The 19,853-nt window shown below is 39.1% G+C and overlaps 2 protein-coding genes across 3 annotated transcripts; one reads left to right on the top strand and one right to left on the bottom strand.

Moving 5' to 3' along the window:
* Positions 1-1,905: 1,905 nt before the first annotated feature.
* Positions 1,906-13,111, bottom strand: LOC103698077 (sucrose transport protein SUT4-like). Of its 2 annotated transcripts, XM_008780047.4 has the most exons (14): positions 12,591-13,107; positions 11,483-11,548; positions 9,212-9,310; positions 9,061-9,125; positions 8,898-8,982; positions 8,677-8,710; positions 8,450-8,549; positions 6,381-6,456; positions 4,788-5,138; positions 4,487-4,630; positions 3,822-4,055; positions 3,676-3,739; positions 3,549-3,592; positions 1,906-2,361 (listed from the first exon to the last, which is right to left on the bottom strand). In XM_008780047.4, exons 1-14 carry the CDS (start codon positions 12,876-12,878, stop codon positions 2,191-2,193), a joined length of 1,821 nt encoding a protein of 606 aa, XP_008778269.2. In that variant the 5' UTR covers positions 12,879-13,107; the 3' UTR covers positions 1,906-2,190. The 2 variants fall into 2 exon arrangements, with proteins under 2 accessions (XP_008778269.2, XP_008778274.2); XM_008780052.4 differs by lacking the exons at positions 1,906-2,361; positions 3,549-3,592 and adding an exon at positions 3,180-3,489 and having other exon boundaries at positions 12,591-13,111.
* A 3,604-nt stretch (positions 13,112-16,715) lies between these two features.
* On the top strand, positions 16,716-19,681 carry LOC103698090 (probable polyol transporter 4). The gene is made up of 2 exons (XM_008780060.4): positions 16,716-17,139; positions 17,848-19,681. The coding sequence occupies exons 1-2, from the start codon at positions 16,911-16,913 to the stop codon at positions 19,221-19,223; spliced, it is 1,605 nt and encodes a 534-aa protein (XP_008778282.2). The 5' UTR covers positions 16,716-16,910; the 3' UTR covers positions 19,224-19,681.
* Positions 19,682-19,853: the final 172 nt, after the last annotated feature.

Genomic DNA, 19,853 nt, shown 5'->3' on the forward strand with positions numbered 1-19,853 from the left:
CCAGAGCTTGAACATAACAAGAGGGCCATCCTTTTTTTTTTTCGGTAGCGAAATGGATCATATCTGATTCAGGTTTAGCACATATCTCTATGCAAATCTACAGGTCAGTGCCGCACATCAGATAAGGTTAATGCTTAGGTAGCTGTCCCCTTAAAGTTAGTATTATCATTAGTCAGAGAGAAGTTTTGCCAAGGATTCTCCATTAGGTGTCTACAGAGGTGATTTTACATGACCTTAAATCTAAACACTACTTTTGTAATGCTTTTAAGAGACTATCTGGGTGGAAAGGGATTCGGCTACTGTGAATATTACTTGGATCTCTAAACCTTCTTCATGCAGGTATAAAACTCCTCTGTTATCTCACAGTCTTTCATGGAAAGAAGTGGCCAATCTGCTCAGGGTGACGCATAGTAAAAGAGCTGGTAATCAAGCTGCCGATTGGCACGCCTCATATGCTCTTCAACATGATTTTTTTTTTATTCAGAGAGGTGATCCAATCCATCCAGAGGAGTTGTATATTTTACGGGCCGATGCTTATGGCGTTCAGTTTCCAGGGGGATGACTCGCTCTGTTTTTGTTTTATGCAGTAGGCTTTGTGTTGATGTATGTATGTAGCCGTTGTATGGCACTGCAGATAACCCATCCAAAACCTTCGGTGTTCTGGAAGGATATTCTTATGGTATTCTTTCCACTCAACCTGGACCATAGACTAGAACTCATTAAGGCTTTATGCGTGCTGCATGGCTCGATCATCTGGGAGAAGCTTATGCGTTCGCAAATTTACGTTGTTTTTTTTAGTAGTTAGTATTTAAAGGATTTAATTTGATGCATGAATTGAATTTCCAAAATAGTAATTAGATCAGATGTTGCACACCAAGCATTTGCTGAAGTAGCATGACCTCTCGCCTCCGTGGTATTACCTGTCACCTCTTGGACAGAAGGTTGGAGATTTGGTTCTGAGAAGCATCTTCCCTTGCTTCATCCCCCATTTTACGTAATCCTTAGTTCCGTGAGTTTAAGCTCAATCTCCCGTTTAAGCGAGATCGGGTGGGTTTAAGGATTACGGTGGCTCTGCCCTCCTTTACTCACAAAAAAAAAAAATGACAACACAAAACAAAAGAAGACCAGATTTTTCTTCACTTATGTAGATTTCTTTGGATGATTCCAAATTTGCTCCATGTAGTACCTTAATTTGTCTAACAAGAATTCTCAGATGATGCATCCACCTTTTCTCCTGAATCCAAGCGGCGTTATGCAGTGGCCATGAACTTGAAATAATTAACCAGGAGGTTTAAAATCGGCTACAAAATGCTGTTCGCTCAAAAGAAAATTAACTATGAAATATTCTTAAAACATTTCTTGTACTGTTGGGCCAGTGTGACTACGAAGGCTTTTTAAAAACTAGGAGTTATTAATTTCCTCTTGATCAAGCTTGCAATGTCCATATAGCTTAAACCAATTTCAATCCAGTTTCAAGCTTATTCTAGTCGCATACAACAATGGTAAAAGGTTTCCGGATGCTAAGCAAACACAGCCAGAATTTTCGAGAAACTAATTCTGGGAGTAACAGAGGGCAACATGGAGCTGCTCCACAGGGCACACAGAAAGACCAATGGAAGCCATCAGGAAACAAGCTCTTTCCCAGGGGATTGGATCTTCAGTACCTTGCTCGGCATACCATTCTGACTGTTGCCTTTACCGAAAGTGGAATAACCGAATAAGCGAACGTAGTCTTACCTCTTTAGGCTAGAAGCAGCTTTGGTTATGTCCATCAGAAAAAGCTCGACAAGAGGGAGAAGGCTAGTAATGAGAATCAAAAAGTAAAACACCAGACAATAGACATGCTTGCTTTGTTTTTTGCCGTCGTAACAATGGAAATTGTTCTTTTTTTAAAAAAAAGCAGAGTTGTTTTGTAGGCCATGGAGCACCAAATAATTAGGCACAAGATTTAAAGAGTATATGTAAGCCAAGGCCGTGGTGGTGACGATACAAACTTTAAGTGATCTGCTTATTAGCATGCACATGAATCTATACTCTCACAGCAACATCTTACTGGTCAAAACAAAAAAAATGACATACCCACGAAATATTATTGTAGGCAAAAACAGAATTGATGTGAATGAATATGAATGAGATGTGGAGGCTAATTTACAAACTTCTGAAATATGTAATGTTGTGTTGAGTAGGAAATCACCCAAATCCATGCAAGCCAGCTGAACTGTAGGAATTTGAAAGCCTTGGCAGCTTTAGAAATGCAAGAATGCCTGCCGCGAGGGCAAAGACAGAAGCTATAGCAAAGGCAGGAATGTTCCCTCCTCCAAAGAGAGCGTCCCAGGGGCCTGCCCCAAGGGATACAATCATCTGCATGCAGATCACGTAAACTTAGCAAGTGATGAAGCCAAAACTTAAGTTGGACAAAGAAAAAAACAATCTGGTGAAGTTATCATTCTAGTGGTACCGTTAATTTTTGGTTAGAAGGAAAAAGGGGTAATCTTTGATGTCTACAATGCAAATTTAGTCTCTATTTTTTTCATTGATTCTATATCTTGTGAATAAAATACTTTATCCATATCATTTAACTGATAAACCCCACAGAAGAGGCCACAGATGAACTAGCCAAACTCATCAAAGGAACCAAGGCTAGCTGTGAACTTCTGACAGTCCATATTCTCATAGATGGTTAACCCTTCCAACTACAAATTTTTTAGACCAACTAACATGTATGTAAGTGGATCAAAAACATTAAGTAACTTAGGGATTAGAAATAATCTGCTCTTCCTTTCCTAGCTTGTCTGGTTGTCCCAGTAACATTCTTTTGTGTTATGTTCCTGAATTAGCTTATATGCCAAGTTTAAGAGAAGGGAGAAAAGGTAAGGCAGAGATATATTTTAATACTAAATAGGTTAATAATTATAGAAGACTGGAACTGGCCATACCTATTATCTTCTTTATTACTTAAGATATTAGCATCTAATTTATGCCAGTTTCTTGCTTTCTTAAAGAACAGTCTAGGACTGGGTATCTTATTTTAACCATATATCTATCTTGTCTTTCCATTTTCTTACCCATGCAAGAGGGATCCTTTTTTATACTTGCTTGATTACTGATGGATTTTATATTTATCTTTCTCCCCACTTGAAACCATTAAAGGTGAAACCATAATCAGTAAAAACAGTGCATTTGAAACATCCATCAGACCCATAGACAATTAATTCAATAATCTCACTTGCCCAATTCTACACACAAGATGAAATAACATTTATTATTCAAAGCGCACTTTAGAAGAAAAAAAAAATTGCCCTGCAGTCAAAGATGTCAGCTTGGAACTAATATCCAAAAGAACATGTGACCTTTAAGGTTCACTCTAAAAAGGGAGAAAAATAAAGTAGCAAAAGGTGAGATCAATTCCATAGCAAGCTTCTGGATTACTGAACTGTTTATCTACAGATTGAACCGGGCTTTATTCTATTCAGAAGGCCTTGACTTGATCTACATTGGCAGCAGACAAGATAAAAAAGAATAAATAAGCAGAAATACACATGACAAACCTGAGGAATAACAATTGCAAGATTTAGAACCCCAGTAGCCAATCCTGAATACTCATGGAAGTTGTGTATCAGAACAAGAATGGCAAACAACAGTGAGAAAACATCGAAAGATTAATAAGATACGAACCTTGTCCACCTCCTGTATCAGCAGTCAAATCTGCAGTCACAGAGAATGGCACGCTATATGTAATCTGCAGCATGCAAGGAGTATTATCACATAGTTATTTAGCAGGCAAGAATGGACAGGAATGCATTATGCAGGTTTATGCTTACAGCGAGAGGAAAGCCAAGAATCGAAAATATAACCAATGCTGCAATTTTGATTGCTGTATTCTCTCCAATAACATGCTGAATTCCATTAGAGTGTTGACTGATGGACAACAAACTTGTGATCGTTGTGGCTGCCATGCAGATGAACACAATAAAGTTGCTCATAGCCCAAACAAATCTTGCACCCATTCTTCGACACATTGGGTCAATGAGGAGCGAGCTAACCCCAAGGACAACCTAGTCAGAAGTAAAAAGTTGCTTTAATTTCCTGTTTTAACACAAAATACCTGTGTATTATTTGATGCTCCTAGGGCACACAAACTAACATAGTTGTCCATCTTGCAAAAATGCATGGCGGACAGCCCAAATGGCTGATCAATATTGTTCATAAAAATGTACTTGAAACATATGCTGACCAAATTCCAGTGGTTCAGATGCTTTGTAATTGTTCATTGAAACTAAACATTTGTCTTGTTGTTGAAAAGGATGTTCATCATGACAGCTTGGTAATATGTATGCACAAAGTCACCTTGATATTTTCAGTTTTGAAGCATTTCTTGGATTATGTAGATCACCGTGGATTATCAATTTGAATTCACATGATGCATTTTTACATCAAGAATATGTACAATTAGAAAGAAGCATATTAATTGCTCACGAGATCTTACTGAATTCAATAGCAAACCAAATGCACCTTCTCTGACACCTTTATGATAAGCAAGACTTTCAGATGGGTCCCCATTTGGATTCCCATGGTAGACTTCACGTCCCATCCAATCAGTGTCAAAAAGGAAAAATGGAAACCATGACGCCTGCATATGTTGAAACAAAAGCATACCCAGATGATTGTAATCAAATAATGGAACTCATTTGACAAGAACCATCAGTGAGAGGAGAGAAAGAACATTTGAGATTGAAAAGAGATCAACATAATATAATTGCATGAAAGTCAAAGACCTAACCGCATACCCAGGTAAGAGCCATGACAAGAAGCACTGAATGCATTCCAGACGGTAGATGCCTCAAACTTGTTAGAATATTAATCAAGACCGAGCCAGGTCCATCCCTAAAGGCTTCAATATGGTCCTGGTCAACGTCGGAACTAAAATCCAAATGACCATCAGAGTTAGCTTTGCCCAAGATTTCAGAACCTCGACCACTGTCTTGCTTCCCCAAATTTGCCTGTGATGATTCATGGTCACGTTGCAGAGAATTATTGAGTAGAGGAGAGGAGTCAGATAAGTGCTGTGCAGGTCTTGCTTCCAGAGGGACTTCCTTAGCAAAATATAGAGTAACAAGCATACAGAACATAAGGAAGGCCTGCACAAACAAGAAAATATTTCAAAAATGTATCATATGAATATGGGTATATATATGCTACCATTTCAAGAATAGAAGTTAAACTATGAGATCTGCTAATAGTTATGGCGCCTAGGAGCTTCAGCATCAAAATGTTCCCTAAGGGACTTGATTAATTAAGGTAGATAAAGAAGAACTATTGGATAATTACTGACAGGTAAAAGAAAAGCTAAGAAGGAAATAAAAATAAGAGAAATCAAAATCCATCTTATTGATTAGTTTCTTCTAACTAAAATTGTTTGGAACATGAAAAAAAAAGAATGCCATGCAGTTACAAGATTAAAAATGCAAAGAAAACGAGTGACATAAAACCACCTATTCAGCAATAAACAGCCAGCAGAACAGTGCTTGTCACTTTCACAACTAAGAATTTAAATGTAGGCTTCGCCCAGCATGTATGGAACAGGCCAGAGATGGATATGTTACTGATGCATGAAGTTGACAACATTTTGGTCATTCATGTGCAACAAGATTGGAGCTCCGTTTACCTTATAACATGATAGGAAATGACATAAGCATCAAATTTAAAGCTAAAGACGGAATGAACCTTGATAGACATTAATTTTCAAAAAGTTGTTAACTCTACCATCAAATGTTTAACGAGAAAGTGTGGTCCAAACATATGTTTGGAATGGATCTTCCCTTTCCAAACAATAGGGTATATTCCAAACTCTAGAACCAGATTCCAATATGCTCCAGCTTTATTAAGCCTACAAATAGTGACCAATACACAATGCCAATGTCTTTACCATGGCAACCAAACAAACTGACACCTAGCTAGTCTAAAATTACCCAATTCACATAAAGCAAAGATAAAGGAATTTAGTGGTAACAGTTATACCAAAATTAATGTCACAAAATATCAGGGTGTCAGGTGTACTGAAAAGAGATGAATCTTCAAGTTCAAGGCATAATCAAAAATCAGCTCTTCCCTTCTAATACATGAATGTATGCAACATATGTATGAACATATATTTCAACACGTAAAGGTAGACAATAGACATTTGGAATTTGTTTACAAAAAAAAATGTACAACATTTTGTTTGAGGAAAGCATCTCTACAGCATTCAACTGTTTTTTGATACATTTACCAGAATAGCGGCGGAGAATGGGTTAAAAGGATGTAGGTTGCATGTACAAGCAAAGATGCAAAGGGCAATAAATGATGGAAAACTCATGTTTCATGGTAATGCAAGAACTCACCACAGCAACTAAGAAGGCTGCCTTTAAATTTCCACAAACTTCACAGCAGGCTTTTGTTGTCAGAAAGGGAAACCACCTGCATAATAAAATTTCTTAGGAGGTTCTGATTTTGTTTGGGAGGGTTGGTCTTTTTTATTTTGGGAAGGGGGGAAGGTAAGAAGATTACAGTTGAAAGATGAAAACAGAATGAATGACAAACTATCATCTTTGTAGAACTTGCATCTTAGAAAAAACATTTTTATCTCTGCTATTACGATATGAACACGCTAGAATGATCCATGGTCTCCATGTCTCCACCCCCTCATGTTCATCTCAACTGACTATATGTTTCCCAAGGAGGGGAAAACATGTACATCCCATGCAGGCCTTTAGAGTGCCTCATGATCTAAAACAATCTCTTGCCATCTTTAATAAGTACATCTTTTTGCTTTGAAGAGTTGGAGAGCATATCATGTTATGAAAACAATGCAAAAAATTTCGACCAGATGAGAAGATCACAGGTTCACAACCATCAATGCTATACATATCCAGTGCCAATTTTATGCTTTTTTAATCTAGTAGCTTAAACTAAAATTGAAATCTTATTGTACTGGTGGGAATGAGATTAACAATTATTTTTTCTGATTAGGAGATTCATCTATCCATTGTTAAATTTAAAGGCCTGCAACCTCCAGCATCAGCCATCCTGTCATTTAACAAAGGTGATGACCAGGGGCCAAAACCATTAGAGTGTTCAGAGTGTCAACAGAACAGCCCCATCTGATTGAGACCATGAAGGACAGGTAGAATGTAAAAACATTGCAGCAGTGTTGGTTACAAAAAATTGAACTTCTAAAAGAGTAGCTCACACTTTCAAAAAACTGAACTTCTGAAAGAGTAACTAACTTTGGGAGTAGAAAGACTTTTTTACCCTTTAATCTTGACAAATGTGACAAATTAATTGCCAAAGGGCAAATACGGATAGTTTTGATGGGATGTTTCTTATGTGGCATAAGTTAACATACATTTCTGATTCAAAAATAACATTAATCTCTTGTGTCTACCATGAAGTTTTGGGTAAAAGTGGGTAAATCAAAATACTGCCAATTTGCATTCAATGGATGACCTCATTGAAAGTCAACTGTCTCAAAAGTAAAAGTTAAGAACAAAAAAAGGTCAAGTTGGCACCAGTATGCTGGGGCTAGCAGAACTGGTCAACTCTCAACTCCCAATTAACTAGAATAACTGTTTTGATTGGATGCTAGATGCATGATGGGATTTCTGTTGAGCGACCTGGTGAACAACTTTTCAGCGTCCCCACAAAAAAAAATAAAATAGAGAGAGAGAAAATAATGTAGAACTCTGAAGTTCAAGTATTCTTCAGTTTGTTGTTCTTAAATGGACTACAACTGGTCATATTTATAGCAACGGGTGCTTGGCTAAATGTGCACATGATGAGATGGAAAACATGTCTCACAGCTTCATGATCACCACCTGGACAAACTAAAGTTGATGCTAACCCAAGCCAGAACTTACGTCTCCACTAATAGAGAGCATTGATGATGGCCAGAAAACATCCCCTCTTGATGATGGGACCCATAAGATGATAGTAATGATCTCACATGTTTTCTTGGTAAAACTTAAAAACGAGACACGACAAAGTGTCTTTAAGGGTACACTAACTGGCATCGGCAGAGTTGGGGTTCTTGCGATTAAATGACTTGTGGATTTGCAGGAAGGCACTGAGAAGCATTGATTTAGACTAAATCTACGTTCAATGCCCTATCAATTTCGCAGTTAGTTTAGGCACCATTCTTGTTTTGCCATCTCTTATATCATATATATTTGTTTTTATTTTAGCTGGGTTCGTCGGACAGCATTATCACCTTGATAATTGGATGGAGTTGTCATCTGCAACACCTCCTTCAATCTTCCTTTGTACTTTTCATGGTGATTTTACTTTGTGGAGTTTATTACCTCTAAGAATGATTTTTTTTTTAAAAAAAAAAAACTTGTAATCCAGTAACATGATTTACCCAAAGTGAAAAATTGGAAACAAAACTACCATATACATCTCATCTGTTGTGTACCTGTGCCAATTTCCACTTGCACCAGATGAAAACCCGAGAATATTTCCAAGAGCCATCCATGAACAAAATATTGCATTTGCAGAATTACGTTGGTCAGGACCTATCACAATATATACATGATTTTCAATTTATCAAGAGGTTAGATTCACGCAAGATTATTAAAGATCTTTTGTTAAAAAAGTCTTGATCTGTCCTGCAAAAAGTCCTGAAAAGGAACGTAAATTCACCTGCAAGATCAGCCAAAAGAGCTCGGGCCGGACCCTGAAATTGAAAACGGCCAGAAAACTATTAGAAAATGCTGATATTGTTGGACATAGGCAACAGGTCAAGTTTACATTTTTTTTGCTGCCACATTAATAATGCAGGCACCTTCTTTGCTCAGTTATACAAGCTTGGTAAGAACAATTACAGAGAGGGGGGGTGGGGGGCAGGGTTTGAGTTTGCTTACCTGCACTGTGTTGTTAGCAAGATCCAGCATCCAAAAGCCAATAACAAAAACAGCTGCTGCTCGATACCGGGGACCGTTGTAAGTACTGTTTTCGTAATGATTTGAGTTAAAAAATTTGGCCTTCAGCTTATATAGAAAAGATAATGAAAAGAAACCAAATTACCTGCAATGCTCCTTTGTGTCGCCTAGAAGATATCCAACGTCAGCAGAAAATCCTATTAACGTCACCTAGATTACAGAATAGATTATAAATCAGAAATGAGAGAGAAGAATAGGCAGCGAGAAACCTCTTATCAAGATTCGTTGGCGCTCACAGCTAGAGATATCATGAGACATCCAGCTAAAATAAACGGTCGCCTCCTTCCATATTTTGAATGGCATTTATCACTCCATATACCAACACATGGTTGAACCTGGGAATCAAAAAGTTCCATACGACATATGCTTAAACTTTATGCAAGACTTCTCTCAAGTAGCAAATGATTTCAGACAGTTTTATCTCTCGAAAATGATATGCTTCAAAAGGCAAAATAAATCAATTTCATGAAATAGAAAATAATCTAACTAGAGGTCCACATAATGAAAACATAACAAAGAGCATTCCAAGATTAAACAGTTTGCAGAATTGATGATTGATATTAGTTACTAGTCTTTCTCTCAAAAAGAGCTAGCTATTGGTGTACAGCAGAATGCAAGTATACTGTACTAGAAAAAACATTTATGCATGCATATACTCATTTATGCATCCATGCACGCATGCATACCAAGAAATTAAGCAAATATTTTTTCTTCTTTATGTTCTCAATAAGATTATATAAAACACATAACAATTGGTCCATCTTTAGATTAGTGAAAGGCCAAAGTATGAAATACATTTAAGCTGTGTTTGGTTCCAGAAGGGAAAAAGAAAAGCAGTTTAGATGTGTTAAGTGGAGTAACTTGGGGGAAGATACAGGGGGTCAACTATCCTGATTTTGCGGCACGGTAAGTTATTCTTGGTTAAAGTGGGGTAAGCAGGTTCAGAGAAGAAAAAGTGGGCATAGGGCTGTTTTTCCAAAAATGCCTGTTTTACTCTTGAACAAACAAAAGTGTGCTCAGGTGATTGTTCCGCTGAATAGGATATAATAAATGGGCATAGGGCTTCTTTTGGCACTTAACCCCGAACCTGATGCAGCCCTAAGAAATATGAAATTTAAGGGCCATGATATCAATATAACGGTGGAAGTGTCATGTAATGACTGAAAATTTTAAATATTAAAAGAAATGATGGAAGCAAGAATACAGCTTAAACCTTGTTATTCAGCATGATCTTGGACTCTAACACCGAAAAAGTGTACACATTGCTAAGTTCTTTGTATCCCCAAGAAAAGTCAAGTACAATACCAGCAACAGAGATAAGAAATCAACAAAGTTTCAAATAGTTTCATTTCATGGCATAGAAGAATAAAGTTATCCTGTTCAATGAAATTAAGTTGTGAAAAAATAGAAAAGGTAATTAGGTATGAATTCATTTCCTGTTCAATGAAAATTTGAGGTATCTAAAAGAGCCTCAGCAACAGTAGTATCTTCTGCTAAGTTTCAGGTGCGGTGTACACAGCTTCAAAGAGACTACCAATTCATAGACAAAATGGAGGTGAAGTAACAGTGAGAAGGGAAGATTCAAATCTGATTTCTTCTCAGCAGAGACAAGTAGTGCCAAAGGATCTTAATGAGTTTGCGGAGAAGGAAGGCCTAAGAAAATCTTAATGGAAGTGACAGAAAAAGGAAAAAAAACATTTAAGAAGCTTGTAATATCAGAAAAGATCATATAAGGTCTAGGATCAGACTTACGAGTGAAAACAGGGTCTTAAAATGGACTGGACAAGATCTTCCCACGTAGTTAGTTGCAACCACTACTGAAAAATGCCTATGAAAAGTGACTGTAGTTCATAAAATGTCATGGTTGCATGACACGGCATAGAAGCAACAGTTATCATAATCTCATGTCATCTCCATGCCAATTCTAAACACCAGGATCACCATTCAAACTACGGAATCAAGGCATCAACGAGTAAAAGGATTCACGAATCCTTGCCGTGTTTTCCATGACATCCATTGAATGAGAAGTATATGTGATGATACCAAAAGATTATAAAGATAGTGTACAAAAAACTGCATATCATAGCCATTAAAATAATGATTTTATAAGGTTCAAGATCAATATCCCCTATATACAACAAAAAACTTGTAAGAGTGGATGAGTAAGGGCACAGATCAAGGAAAGAACAATCCAATAACAGAATTATAGAAGATATATAACGGCCTTAAAATGAATGAAAAAAAAGGTTCAGATCAAGCAAGAAACAGACAACTGAACAGACTTTACTGAGAACATGAAATTCAAGACCTGAGATGTCAAAACACCACATGCCATAAAGGGACGATTCAAAAGAGCAATGGGCACAGAAGAGCCGTCAGGTGCTGAGATGATGCATGCATGTCAAAAAATACAATATTGAATATGCATGAGGCATTCATAGTTACACAAAAAGAATCAAAGATCAAGCACTATTGGTGCTTATGGGGTAAAAGCTGTTAATACTTACTACAAAGCCGGTAATAGGCCCACAGAGCCAAATGAATGAAGAGAAGGCATGCTTTATTCCTAAAGTCTGCATCAATAACAAGAAAGTTATCATCAATTAAACATTTATGACTTATTTTACCAAAAACTCAAAGTGTGCAGTCACTAATAAGAATCAACTGTTCTATGTAAAAGTGGGAGTTGAAAATAACAACTGAAGCTATAAGAAGAAGCCTCGAAAGATAGACTTCACTCATAATTAGTGCATCCCACAAAAAAAAACAAATTTTCACTCCTAAAAATAAGAAGATTAAATGGATCAAATAAACCACATTTGCGTTAAGCCTGACATATTATTCATATGCAAACAAGGATTACACATGTCTAAAATACAGAATAAAGCAATTTCGTCAAATGAACCGATAGAATTTATTATACAAAGATGACTATAGGAAAAAACACATCTGACACAATCCTCCATCTTATTTGTTCCCTCAAAACCTTTTTGCTTCCTAAACGTAACCTACATTAAAGCTGTCAAAGTTTGAATACCCTTTCATGTTCTCAAGAATACTCAGTGTTCTTGAGAGAATCATCGATTACTTTGGCATGTAAATGTTTCTTTTCTCTTTATTGCTTTCAGCCTAAACAGATCATAATTTTCTTGTCTTTTCTTAATTTTCTCAAGAACTCGTCACCTGACTCCTTTATCTTAAAATTAAATCTAACCACATTTAACACGCTAAAACTCAAACAGTTACCCCACCCGAAAATAAATAAACAATAAACAGATATAGTTATCAGGTTAAAGATTTCCAAAATCAGGTAGTCCGGAAAACAGCTTAGTCTGCTAGTCTTTGTTTTGCACTTCGTGATTACACACGGCCATGCCTAAACTGACGCACAGAACCAGAAATCTCATTACATAGTGAATTCAGGGCAAATTGATTTAGTAAAAAAAATCGAATTTCTACAAGAAAACCGCCGGGGAAAAAGAAAAAAAATAAAAAGATACTATCCTTTTTAACTAGTTATAATTTTAAGTACCCATCGTCTATCTTAGCGGATCAACCAAAAAAAAAAAAAAAAGAAGATCAAAGGATAAAGAGAGACAGGGACATCAATCGAACCTGGATATAAGGAGTCAAGAGCGAGAGCTGCAGCGCCCACCCGAACTGCACACCAGCTCCAACCATGCAGCTAAGAATCAGCGTCTTAAGGCTACTCCTCTGAATCGACCGAGGAGATGAATCGGAATGAACAGAAGAAGAAGGAGGAGGAGAGGAGGAAGAAACGGGGCGGCTCCGCCCGCCACCCCTGGATTCATCGATCTCGCCGTTGGGATCTCCCAAGGCGACGAGCTCCAGCTCCGCGTCGTTCAGGTGCCGGTACGGCACCCGGATCGACACCGCGTCCATCTCCTCCGACCGCTTTCCCCCCCCCCCCCCCCCGAGAGATCCAGCAACCAGATCAGGAGATCGGGAACGAGATCTCCATGGACGACCTCCGGATCTTGGATTCTTGGTCTAGGGTTCTTCCGTCGCGAGATCTAGAATCAAGGGAGGGGACGGGAACAAGAAAGAGGTGGGGAGGCAGCAAGGGAGAAAACCGCGTTAGATTTTTGGATCGGCGAGTTGGGGGTGGATAGGAGGGAGATTTCGAGCAGAAGGGACCGTGGCGGGGTCACGTGTCGGCCGACGTGCTCGCCCCCTTCGCACGTTTGGTACCCAGACCCGTTCACCGTGTCACGCTTTAGTTTTTTGTCTTTGACTTTTCTCTTTTTGGGAGCTCGATGGCTGCTATCTTTTCTAACTCGGTGGGGACTGGGAACTGACATCACATCTTCTCATTCGTTTAGATTCTTGTTTGGTGCCTCTTATTTTCAATTTCTTTTCCTGTTTCCGTGATCCTCGCTCACACCTCCAGCGCATAACCCACCGACCCAAGGCGGCGCCTAAAACAGCGACCGGTACTTTCCTTCCTGAGGAAATAAATAAATAATTTTGCTCATATTTTTTTTTTTATAGTAGTGTCTCGGAATTGAATTCCCGACCATCTAAACAACGGATCATTATGGGCTCGTTTGGTCCGCAGAGAGTAATTTTTTTTATAAAAAATAAATTTAAAAAATAAAAATATTTTAAAAATATTTTTGACATATTTAATTGATAATGAAAAAGTGATAGATTTTCGGAGGGCTTATATTTAGTTGATCATTTACTTTTTCGGAAAAGTTATGTGTAATTCCTATTATACCCTTAATAAAAATTGGATCTTTAATGCTTTAGATCAAATAAGGATATTTTTAGAAAAAAATAAAAATGTTTCGATTTTCGGCTTATGGAAAAATAACTTTTCGCCACCAAGATGGTAAAGGTGGTAGTCTGGTGGTAAGAGGGCGATAATTCCGCCCAAGTTGCACGGGTTCGAAATGCGCGGGCGTCGATTAAATTTGGAGACCGGATGCCCCACACCCGAATGGCTAGTTAATAGTTATGCTTTTCTTCTACCTATACCTGAGTGGTGCCAGATGTTATGTACTCACCTTCGGATGGGGAGGGTATGAGTAAAACGAAGTCTACCTGCATCGAACATTATCCTGGTGGGGCGGAGGCCCAGTGGAAGCTGCTATGCGGGGGTGGGCTAGTCCCTTCCTTCCCCCTACCTCTTTTTTTAGCAAAAAAAATAATTTTTTCATGTTTCTCATGAGAAAGACTTTTCCATGAAACTTAGAAATCATATTCTCACGGAAATACAACTTTTCTATCTCTCTCCTTTAAAAACTCCAATTGGAGACATTTTTTTACTTTTCCGTTGATCGCACTTTTCTTGTTCCTTTCTCCGTAAACCAAACGAGCCTTATATGTAAGACGCCAAACTCATGTCCTTCTTGCAAACCGATTCTTTTTCATAATAATATTGATGGCCTAGAATAACTAGATTGCTCAATTATGGAAATAAAGTCATATTAAGAGTGAGATGCTGGCTGCTATCCTTCTGAAGATATTTCCTCTTTTTTTATTGGATTTGGTTATTACATATGTTAGTCAGAGTCAAAACGTTCTGGTGGAAGCAGGTTTGGCTGAAAATCCCATGTAAGTCAACCTTTATTAGATATGGCATTCTAATATCTTTGTGCTAACCAATTAGAAGACTGATCATATAATAGTCTCGTTCTGTTATGCTAAGCAGTGCTCGTTAAGGCTGACATGATTTTTGGCGGTAGCTTTGTTCCTCCTCCTTTATCAGTATTGGTGGAATCTGTGTCTCATGCCCAAGTAGATAAAAGAATCAAGGCTTTGATAGCGTAGCTTATTTAGAAGAACGGGAATGGAAGGGTTTTTCACGAATCATCTTGCACACAGGAAAATATGGTAAGGTATGCTTTCCCTTGGTTGAAAGGCCTACCGTGGGACCATTCAATACTTTCCTCCAGGAGTAGCCTCGACAAGGTAAGTCTCCCTATTATTTATGAAATAAAGGTCACTTGGTTACATCGAGGGGGTGGTGGATGGAGATGACGATTAGTAGGAAATGACAACTAATAGAGCTAGCTTTCTTCTTTCTGCTGACTAATCATAGACTCAGAGCTAAACAACTATGACTCGTATGATTTGCTAACACAACGGATGGTTTCGAAATATTTCTCGCCGGGTTCTGCCGCCGTCGCCCGAGTTCGCCTGCTGAATCTACTGCCCCTCCTCTTGATGCGTTGAAGGTGAACTTTAATGGCTCAGTTAAAGGTGAGCTAGCAGGTGCTAGTTAGGTTGTTAGAGCCCATCACAAATCTCTTACCTAAGCAAGCAGCAAAAACCTTCCAACTTGCTTGGTTCATTTTGCTTCTTTTTTTTTTTTTTGCTGAAAAGTTCATTTTGCTTCACTAACTATAGCTTGCAAAGGTTTGTATTTGGCCATACTCAAATTTAAAACTACTCATATGTGGTTAGAAGGCAATTCTTCTCCTATTATAACTTGGATTCATGGATCGTATGATTACTCATACCATAATAATCCTTTATGGTAAGAGATATCTTACAGCTGAAAGAAGTTATTTGGACCTTTAAAGCCACACATATATATTGAAAAGGAACCAGCTTGCTGACTAGCTAGCCTTTGTCTACTTGAAAGCCGATATAATTTGCGAAAGAGGTGATCAAATTCTAAATTAGCTGGCTTACTTGATTGCTGCCGATGCTTATATAACTTCTCTCTTATATATCTCCCCCCCTCCCCCTCTCTCTCTCTCTCTCTCTATATATATATATATAGATACATGCATTGGAGCGGGTAGCGTAAAATTGTAGTAATGATACGGCAATCTATAAGTATACAATATCTGTCGGGCTTTAAAAGGAAATATCAAATAAAGATCATTAAAAGGGAGAAAAAATCGAAAATCATAGGTAGCATAGAAAGAGGAAATTCTTACGACACATGGCCAAAGCTGATAGGCTCAGCTATATTTTCACTTTTTTCTTTAATCTTTGATATATTTCCCACGTGTACAAATATGTGGTCTCTTCTTGGTTGCGACCACGTGTAATGACGTAGTTTTGGTCTTTCAACAATGGGCTTCGAACCACCTGCCCTAGGCCGTCAAAACTTCCCCCGTCCTAAAGAATAAAAAAAGGAAGAAGCCGGCGAGATCAATGCTTGGATACGCTGAAGAGTCGGTAGATCTACTTTCCTCCGCGATCAACGGTCATGTGTCCGCTTGGTGGGTCCCACAGGGAACATCATTGCATAAGTTTTTCGTACGCGTACGCCCGCATTATCGTCTGGACTCCAGCAGTGAGATGAACGTTTCCTTTACCCCACCTACCGCTCCGCACGCCTTCGCCAAAATCCCCACCAGACGCAACTCAGAGAATCCCAGTCTTGAGGTCTAAACTCTCACCTTACAGTGGGTCCCACTCGCAAACTAGACTTACAGGAGTCCGTCATAGTAACTCGTCAAGTCATGTTTTGCCAATATTCGTTTGCCGTTCTCCTCGCCTAGTCGCTGACGTGTCAACTTCATTGGACAAAAATATACCTCACCACTGCCACCTGGAAATGCTAAGATGACATCAGCACATGACTCCACATTGTTCGACGAATCATAATTTGACACATAATCTATGACAGCCGGCGAATACCTGTCCGAAACCGTTTCTCCCGCTGTCGGCTTGGCGGGTTACGACTTACGATTTTACGAACCTCCTCCGAATTATTCAGCAAATATAGATAGATAGAAATAATTCAATAAAATAGAATTCTAAGACGCAGGGGATATAAAGCTGGCCAGGTGAGTTCCGCCCGTCGCCGCCGTCCGTCTCCGAAAAGCCTAAATCTCGCCCAACCGCCTCTCCGGCGATCCGACCGACCATTCTCTCCCTCTCTTGATCCGCAAATCTCTGCTCTATTATTCTCCTCCCGATAGAGAAGAAGAGGGAGAGGGAGAGGGAGAGATGGGGTCGATGGATTTGGAGGAGGTGGGAAATGGGAACGGGAACGGGCTGCCGCGGTTCTCGCGGCTGGGGGAGAAGGGAAAGTACAGGAGGATGGACGCCGAGGTGAACGAAGAGGAGGCGGATGGGGAGGTCTCGGCGACGGGGCGGAGCCGGGGGGCGCAGAGCAGGAGATACGTCTTCGCCTGTGCCGTCTTTGCGTCGCTCAACAACGTTCTTCTCGGTTACGGTGAGAATAAGCCCTCCTCGCTGTTTTGATCTCTTAAAGTTCTAATTTTTATGAGGCTGAAATCTATAATAATCCCTTAGATCTGTTCCAGATGGATTAGATTTGTTTTCTTTAGCTTGAATTTGTTTGTTGATCAAGAGGTTTAGGATTGTTGGGTATATGAAAACATGAAATACTTGTTTGATTGGTTCTGTAATGCTGGTCAAGATCTCTTTTTTCTTGTCAATGGTGGAAATTCTGGATTTTCCCGATATGTTGCTAACAATTTTAGCTGATCAGTGTTTATGAAACAATTGCATTGCGTATAGTAATGTAGGATCTTGGCGATTTTTGATGGATTTTTGGTACTGAGAACTGCCAATACGCCAGTATACTGAAAAATTGGTAAATATGTTGATTTATCTTTTGTTTTCGGGAGCAGGTGTCAACTATATATTAGATGTCCAGCGTACCTTTTCCCCTTGCGACTTTTTTTTTTCTTCAGTCCCTTCTGTGTACAGTTTTGCACGAAGAGATATTAAGGATATCCATAGGGAGATGTTATTGTTTTTTCTAGTCAATGCAGTTGCCATATTACGGGATTAAAGTTAATGAAGAACTTTGTTGATCTCTCTCCCCCCGCCCCCCTCTCTCTAAATCATTTACATGAAACAGACTATAAAGACTTTACTCAAGTTTAGGTTTTGACCTGTGGCTTGTGTTTTGCAGATGTGGGTGTTATGAGTGGATGCATTCTATTCATTCAAAAGGATTTGCACATAACAGAGGTACAGCAAGAAGTTCTAGTTGGGTGTTTGAGCATTATTTCACTTTTGGGCAGCTTAGCAGGTGGAAGAACCTCAGATGCTATTGGCCGAAAATGGACTATAGGGTTGGCTGCTGTTGTTTTCCAAACTGGTGCTGCTATAATGGCTTGTGCTCCTTCTTTCCTAGTCCTGATGATTGGCAGACTGTTGGCTGGAGTTGGGATAGGCTTTGGTGTTATGATTGCACCAGTCTACATAGCAGAAATAGCCCCTGCTGTTGCCCGAGGATCTCTGACTTCTTTTCCTGAGATTTTCATAAATATAGGGATCCTTCTTGGTTACATCTCCAACTATGTGTTCTCCGGCCTTTCATATCATATTAGCTGGAGAATAATGCTTGGTGTTGGGATCCTCCCATCTGTCTTTATTGGTATTGCACTATTTGTGATCCCAGAGTCTCCTAGGTGGTTAGTTATGCAGAAGAGGGTCGACAAAGCAAGATCAGTGCTGATGAAGCTTAATGAGAGTGACGAAGATGTGGAGCAGAGATTGGCTGAGATAGAGAAAGCTGCTAGTTTTACAGGTGCAGAGGGGTATGAGGAAAAGGCTGTTTGGCGCGAACTTCTGAGCCCTTCTCCTGCAGTATGTCGGATGATGATCACTGGCTTTGGCATCCAATGCTTCCAGCAAATTACAGGCATTGATGCAACTGTATATTATAGCCCAACAATATTCAAGGACGCAGGAATCAAGTCTGATAGCAAACTTCTTGCTGCCACTGTTGCTGTTGGCTTCACAAAAACTCTTTTCATCTTGGTTGCTATCTTTTTAATTGACAGGGTGGGTAGAAAACCATTACTGTATGTTAGCACAATTGGGATGACTGCTTGCTTATTTGGCCTGGGCCTCGCTCTTTCACTGCTCAGACATGAACTGGTTTCAACAAAAGTTGGGATTGGGGTAGCTATATTGGCAGTCTGTGGGAATGTTGCATTCTTCTCCGTTGGAATAGGCCCAATTTGCTGGGTGTTGAGTTCTGAAATATTTCCACTAAGGCTGCGAGCTCAGGCATCTGCACTTGGAGCAGTAGGAAGTAGAGTGAGCAGTGGCCTGATTGCTATGTCCTTCCTGTCCGTGTGCCGCATCCTCTCGGTGGGAGGAACCTTTTTCATCTTTTCACTTATTTCAGCTACGTCTGTAGTCTTTGTGTACAAGTGTGTCCCTGAAACCAAAGGAAAGACTTTAGAGCAGATTGAGATGTTATTCCAAGATGGTATCGAATGGCAGAGACATGAAGTAGAGCTTGGAGATGTCGAGCATCTGGTGCAGAGGAATTAAATCAGCCAGCAGTCTTGCAGCTGTGTGACAATATCCTGTTGCAAGCAGAGCTAGATCATCACAGTATGTAATTCTTTGTGATGCTATCATTTTTTCATGGTTTATACTTGCCGAAATTATGACTAGCAGATTCGCTGGATATAAGACCGCAAGGAAGAACTTGTGGAGTTATCGGCTGCTTGTATATTCCTGCTGCCCATAATGGGCATAGAGTTGAAGTCAAATCACAATTTATGTAGTTTTCTTCAGGAACAAACCTTATGCTCTTAAAAGATTCAACATGTTTCCCCCATATCTGTGTTGCTGATAGAAGTTACAGGAGGTAGATTCAAATACCTTTATTTATCATCAAGCAAAATTTTTATCGTGTATAGGCCTCCCTTTTGCTTTCTGTAATGGTATATGTTTGTCTGACTTGTTTATTATGGGTTGAAGCTATAACCATTTCTTTTCATCCATGGTTATATACTTTGACTCCATCAAAGTAATTTTAGTAAGTATTTCTTGCAGTATATCAAGCCAGAAATTAATATCCAAAATTCAGTTTTCAAATATTGATGTCCCACTTAGGAAGTGATATACTTACTAAGAGTTGAAGCGTGACATCATGAAACCCTCCATGCCTAAGGA

Source organism: Phoenix dactylifera, chromosome 18 (assembly GCF_009389715.1).
Source record: "Phoenix dactylifera cultivar Barhee BC4 chromosome 18, palm_55x_up_171113_PBpolish2nd_filt_p, whole genome shotgun sequence".
NCBI lineage: Eukaryota > Viridiplantae > Streptophyta > Magnoliopsida > Arecales > Arecaceae > Phoenix > Phoenix dactylifera.